This window comes from Haliotis asinina, chromosome 1 (genome assembly GCF_037392515.1).
Source record: "Haliotis asinina isolate JCU_RB_2024 chromosome 1, JCU_Hal_asi_v2, whole genome shotgun sequence".
Lineage (NCBI taxonomy): Eukaryota > Metazoa > Mollusca > Gastropoda > Lepetellida > Haliotidae > Haliotis > Haliotis asinina.
Window position 1 is genome coordinate 97,952,048 of NC_090280.1, and position 7,016 is coordinate 97,959,063.

Here is a 7,016-nt window from a genome sequence, read left to right on the forward strand (position 1 = left end):
TGCTTCCATCGGTTACCATGACGACACAATCACATTATGTCACTAATTCCGCTTCCATTAATGTTGTATAATAGTCCCGTTCACACCAAATGCAATGTTGTGTGATGAACTCTCACCCTCGTGTATTAATATTAAATATACAAGAGTTTAAAGCTGCTCGAAAAAAACTCGACGTTTTGAACTTGCACTGACTTGTGATATTTGAAGTCATCTATTCAAAAGTCATAAAGTATAGAGCTAACTACCATCTACGTAACATTGGAAAACATTGGCCATATCTCAGCAAAGAGTCAACTGCCAAACTTGCCGTTGCGATGATTCTGTCCAGAATAGACTACTGCAATAATCTCTTTGTTAATATTAACAAAGATCAGATAAAAAGACTTCAAGCCATTCAGAACTCTGCTGCAGGAATCATCTTCAGATCTTCAAAGTTCGACCATATAACACCATTACTGAAAGACCTCCATTGGTTCCCTGTAGTTTCTCGCATAGACTTCAAAATTCTTCTCACTGTCTACAAGTGCTTCCATGATCTGACTCCATCTTATCTGCAAGAACTGCTGCACACATATTCTCCACCCAGAGCTCTTCGATCTCAGCACAAGCATCTCTGTACTGTTCCAAAGTGTAAAACGGCCACATTTGGTAAAAGAACCTTAGCCTCTGCTGCCTCTACCTTATGGAATGAGCTGCCTGCATCCATCAAAATGTCTGAAAGTGTCCCTTCCTTAAAAAACAATATTAAGACATATCTCTTTCAAAGGACATACTGTTGTGTGAATAGATGCGCTATGAAACTGCACATTATTATTATGTTTTACAGAGTAAGATTGAAATGCAGCAGAGAGGGTTCAGGTGATCCTGGCACAGTCAGGCCGGTAAGGCTCATCATCAGCTCAGGGCCCTCGCCCCCTCTACACGCAGCCCAGACAGCGAATGGGACTTCTCCCAGGAAACACTGCCTAGTCGAACCCACCAAGAACTTTTCGGAGAATATGGAGGCTCCCCAACACTGCAGCCTTCTGCATTACCCAGATTGTCAGAAGGGCTGTGCTCCCGGTGGAGAACCCAGGCACTCTCCTGATCTGCGCCAAGAGATCAGGAGGTACCAAACCAAGGGCACCGAGAACAATGGGGAGCCTGACGACAGTGTACTTGGGATGCAATATTATTATTATTATTATATAAAGTGAGACTCTCTTTAATGAAATGGTTTTGCTACATCAGATCATTTACTCCCATATGGCGGAGGTGTGTTAATAATTCGGATGTGGACCAGACGACCCTGCTATTGGCATCATATGCATCTATGCGATTGGGATTCGATGGCATGTGATAGACAAGTCAGCGAACCCGACCACCGTTTGCCGCCACTTAAGACAACCATGGATGGTGAGGACCATTTCTAACTCGGATCCCCGAGTGTTACATTCTGTAGTAAGAATGTGGAAGTAGAAAAGGAAGGTCAGTGACAGATGGTTGAGGAGGCTGACATTTTTAATGTTCACTGTAGCCTTAGTGGAATTCGTCGTCACTGGACATTGTTTATATTGAGATTTCTAGGATTCCTAAGGTGCATTTGGGCTAAACTAGCTCTCTAAAACTCGTCACTTGACATTAAGGATGACAATGGACAAGTGGGCTGATTCAGATCTCCAAAACTCGTCACTGGACAGTTGGGCTGATTCAGATCTCCAAAACTCGTCACTAGACAATTGGACTGATTCAGATCTCTTGTACTCGTCACTTGACAGTTTGGATGATTCAGGTCTCCAAAACTCGTCACTGGACAGTTGGGCTGATTCAGATCTCCAAAACTCGTCACTAGACAATTGGACTGATTCAGATCTCTTGTACTTGTCACTTGACAGTTTGGATGATTCAGATCTCCAAAACTCGTCACTGGACTGTTGGGCTGATTCAGATCTCCAAAACTCGTCACTAGACAATTGGACTGATTCAGATCTCCAAAACTCGTCACTTGACAGTTGGGCTGATTCAGATCTCCAAAACTCGTCACTAGACAATTGGACTGATTCAGATCTCTTGTACTCGTCATAGGACATTTGATTTTTTGCCTGAAAATATAAGGCTCGCTTTAGTTTAGGCTAACTTTCGTGAACAAAGAATATTCAGTATGCATTTTCTTTACAATTTTACAGATGTAGTTGCTTAGCAACCTCTTTCACGGAAGGAGATGTTGGCAGATCAAAGTCTATCCTCTCTAATTCTCGTGTATGATATATTACATGGACGAAAATGTCTTCTTTCGGTGAATAATATAAATGGTGTTTTCCGAATTTACCGCTACACTTGCGTTCCGTGTGCAATTTTCTTCTTATCACACGTCTAGAGGGAAATGCGTGGCAAACAAGAAAAAAGTAACTGGGAGCTTGTCCAATGTCTTTTCTGAACATGAAAAGTGTACAGTGCAATTAATCACACCTTGTGTACTCAGTAAACCCAGTCTTACCATCTCCATGCTGTGGCTGAAGCTAAATCTGGAGGGAAAGATACGACTGGGTACCATGACACTCACAAGACATACGAGGAACATGACTGGTATAGGGTATATCCGCAGACCCGTTCTGTCACCAGTTTATGGATGTCAAAATCGCAATGCATTCCAACAGCGTTTCTCCTATGTCTGGACAGCGAAAACAGCTGAAGCAGCATCCGCGACGGTGGAAGTGTGTATGTATCGCGATGTCCCGGATGAGGAAATCAGCGAAAGCTGCTCGTGTCTCAGATCAATAGGAGTGAGGCAGTAATCCATCACTCCAGAATAGGCGATAGGGGAGTTAATATATAACCCTCATCAACAGCTATAGGATGGAAAACAAACTTTAGATTTATTGGATATTTTGCTTTAATTTGACTGAGACTCTCAGACTCCCTCAAGGCATTTGCAAAGATGGCCGAAAGCTGGCCTCTGTGAAATGGACAAGCGAGTGTGATTTATCAACAAATGCCGATGCGCATTGATCGTCTCGGCATCTTCGGGGGTAATTTTCCTCATCAGATCATTCGAGATAATTTGCCTGACCTTCTAAAATGAATCATCCGTTTGCCTATATCGCTTAGCCAGAGGAGCCACACGGCAATGGAGGCACTTCAGATTATCGTCTGTTCGCTTCTGTAGAGAATGGCGGCCATCGCTATTGACGTCCAGCCCCCTAGTCATTGATATTTGGCGCGCCGCTGACGATAGAGGGCGCTTGGGCACGAGGGCGTGTTTTGTAGAAGCACGGCATCGCTTTGTGAAGGATTCTACCCTAAGGGAAGGATCGGCTTAAGACGGAATCTTGTATTAGCGTCCATACAAGATCTAAGGCGTTTATCCCAATTCCTTGCATATAATCGGCGACATTGGAGGCCGTCCAGCGGAGAAGGTCATCTATGTAGTCGGCACATTACAAGGTGACCCAAGGGACCACAAAACAAATACATTCCCACTTTTTTGAAAGCTGTAATTATCTCCCCTCCTTTGACACTGGTGCTGTCCGAGTCAAGGGAGGTGGAGGACTCCTTCTGATAAATAGTCCTGTTTCAATCCATCTCGGAACACGTACAAATTAGAAATTGGCTAAATGTCACAACGCTGACTTATGAGTTTAGTGAGAAGAATTCATGTTGTATTAATGTGATGGTTCAGAGTTACAATGTAATGAAAAGAAAAAAAAAATGACTCTCATGTTTTTCCCTGACTCCTGTGTACCTGCCAAGACATACCTTCGGGGAGAGTTTCTTCGCAGTGACTTTAAATCATTTCCTCTTTTTTAGACGTAAAGTCATCTCAATCAATGGCTTTCTGCGGCAGTCTAAACCTAATTGTCACTGGTAAGTGAGTGGAAAACAATTGTGGGCTGAAGCTTGGTGGAAATTCCCTTAGTGGGCTCACTGATTCCTCAACTGTGAAACAGAGGCCAAATGTTTAAGGTCGTGGGGAATAATAGGTTAATAGAATTACACAAAGATGGTGGCGGGAGGATGGAGGGAGGGTGAATCAAGGGACTGAGGGATGAATAAACTGATGTATGATGCTAGATGAATGAATATCCTGAACAGATGGATGGATGGATGGATTATAGGAACATATGAAGAGATGGGTGGATGGATAGTGAGAGAATCAGTGAATGAGTGAATGATGGAAGAATGAATGAATGAATGAATATGTCCCCACCATTCTTATCACCCCGCGGAAAATGGGCATAAGTTCGTTAAACATTAGTTTCACTACACACGACCAAGCATACGACAAAAGTTGAGTGTATATAACACCGTTTTTAAGCATTTGTTAGATTATATAATCTCCGTTTTCTAATTCTTATATATTTAAAAACATATTCATTGTCAAACATTATTGCCTGAAATATCGCATGCATAGTAAATTATTTGTAAAAAGGCGTAGGAGTGCATGCTTTAAAATGAATGGAAACACAAACAAAAATATTTAAAATGTGTCTTCGTCATGTTAGATGACCCTTCAAAAGAATGGATCGTCCTCTGCTTACAGCTGTCACAGCGTTGTTACATTCATCACAACATGGCTTCCTACAGACCCCATGTGTATGTGTGACACACGCGTTATATACATCAGCTCCCTGCATTACGCCCAAATCAAATCCTGGAAAATCGATTCTATACAAATGTGTCTTTTTGAAAAATGCATTATGTAAGCTTATACGGTGTATGTATCTGCCATGTAATATATCTAAAGCATGTTTTGGACACCATGTTTGATAAATGGTGAAGTTACTTCCGTTAAACCCGTTACTGTATATGCTTGTTGTCAACAAAGGATGAACTACTGAAAAGGTTTCAGGGCAAGTAATGTAGAGTAAGGATCAAGTCCTTGGTCACCTTGTGAGTACCGGAAAAGACAAAGCTAGGTTCGTCGTTGGGATTCGAACCATCGTGGATTTCCAGTTGTTGCGTGGGTGGTAGCCTAGTGGTTATAGCGTTTGCTTGTAACGCTGATGATGAGAATTCAATTCCTCATATTGCTACAGTGTGTGAAACCCATTTCTGGTGTCCCCCACTCCGTGATATAACTGGAATATTGATTAAAGCGGCGTAAAACCAAACTCACTCACTCACTCACTCAATCACAAGTGCTAACCTGGCCGCAGAACCCCAAGCTGGTCTAGTCGTAATCAAATCTGCGGTGATTTTCCGGTGTGGAATCGGCTACCAGAATCTATTTGTCTTCAAACGAAGGCACCTCTGCGTGCTTCTAGCATTGAACTGAGCCCTTTGGTGGAATAAAACTTATATAAGTAACCCAAGCGTGCATCTGAGGAAGGACAGTCCATCTCATCCCAATGTTTATCACGGAACCATATGTTCTTCCAGTATATGTACCTTCCCAAGAATCATCAATTGGTCTCAAAAAGGACAGTTGTGCCTCTACAACTTTAGCCCTCAAATCGTGTCCAAAAAGAATTATATGTGCGGATTCGAACAAGATCCTTTGTCGAAGGAAACAACGACTTCTTCTAGTACTGATTTGGTAAGAAATGACGTATTTGTCGTAAGCACCTTCACGTGGCAGACGAAAATCCTCTAGACAATAGGATGTTAAGACTAAACGACCATTCCAGTATAGATGGCGTGCAATACAGGTTTAAGCACACCATTGTAGCCCCGAAAATAGTTAACTGGGGCCATTTGACCTGCCTTCACTCACTCTCATTGCTATGACAAACATACATGTCCAAATGAGTTCTAGACGACATGACAAATGTACTTGTACATTACGGTACTATAAAAACTACAGCAGACCACATTTCCCCAAGTGAGGCATGCGAGCATGCTGTGACTGTACAAACATTAGGACAGCGAGATTGAGCTTTATGTGACTGAAAATAATCGCAATACTTCGCCCAGCTGGGGATGCTAATGGAGCGATGATCATACAGATATTAATAAAATGGGTTTCTATTATTCTCCACCATCCAGAAATGCATTAAAGAGTTAAATATTTTGGATGGACGAACTTAACAATAACGCTTTAGAATCGTGTGATTGACAGCTTGTGGGCAGTGTACTTAACCCTTTAACCTTAGTAGTGCTGAAGGCAGGTTTGGTCGCCGGTACTCGCTGCAGTGTTGGGAGCGCGGTCGGTACATGATCCCAGCTTAGTAAATTACAATTTCAATCATGACCACATCAGCAGTCTCTGGCTTGAGTTGAAATCCTGAAATCCATTCGCTGTTCTGTGTGGCGAAAGGAGAGCGTGTTGTCTTCAGTGACGCACCAGCCCTGTACATGACTGTACGGACAATACTCCGAGTCTTCACTATCACTGCTAATTAAACACACTGGACATTCAGCTAATGAAGGTCAGTGCTTCCGGCCAAATGCTAATTATTCTGAAACCAACCGTATGATTAAGAATTTTGCAATGGTTTTCTTCAATGTTTTAGCAGAAAATGGCGATTCCTATGCAAGTGTAACGAAACTGAATTAATTTTCTAAAGGCAGCTGAAATGAAACTAACACAAAATGGCCATTTGTTGGGAATGTATTCAACACGGGTGAAGTAGTCGTGATCTGGAATTTAGGTTTACGGTGTTTCGGTAACTGGTTATAGCATAGTAATGTTTGGATGTCTTTTGCACTTTGTAGATCAAATCCAATTTTATAGCCTTTCTGTTTGCGTTAACGGGCAGTTAGTTCATTAACATAAAAAAAGAAAACAAGAGTAATGCATGATGATGCATGTTTGACCAGTACTAGTGTTAATGCGCATATTCTCACGGTACTTTAATCGCGTTATCGTCCGATATAATTACTATGTAAGCTTGTGAAAAATGGAAATAAATACTTCTTGTTTTCTGAATGTTTCACCCAAAGAAATAAATCCAGTTTGCATTTGGTCCAACGAAATGAAAAATGAATGGATATGATAAACGGCCAAATAATCAATATTAAGCAGGTGTGGTCGTGTTATAGCTTGTGTCAATTCCGAAATTAAATTTAAAGTGTTCTAGTGAGTGAGTTTTAGCCCT

At 41.8% G+C, this 7,016-nt stretch overlaps 1 protein-coding gene across 1 annotated transcript; it reads right to left on the reverse strand.

The window, feature by feature from the left end:
• Positions 1–1,600: 1,600 nt before the first annotated feature.
• LOC137277395 (variant surface antigen E-like) lies at positions 1,601–2,062 on the reverse strand. The gene has a single exon (XM_067809104.1). It carries the CDS (start codon positions 2,060–2,062, stop codon positions 1,601–1,603), a length of 462 nt encoding a protein of 153 aa, XP_067665205.1.
• Between the last annotated feature and the right edge of the window lie 4,954 nt (positions 2,063–7,016).

Excerpts from the sequence above, each read along its gene's own strand:
- LOC137277395 (XM_067809104.1), bottom strand. The coding sequence starts at position 2,062 with ATGACGAGTACAAGAGATCTGAATCAGTCCAATTGTCTAGTGACGAGT.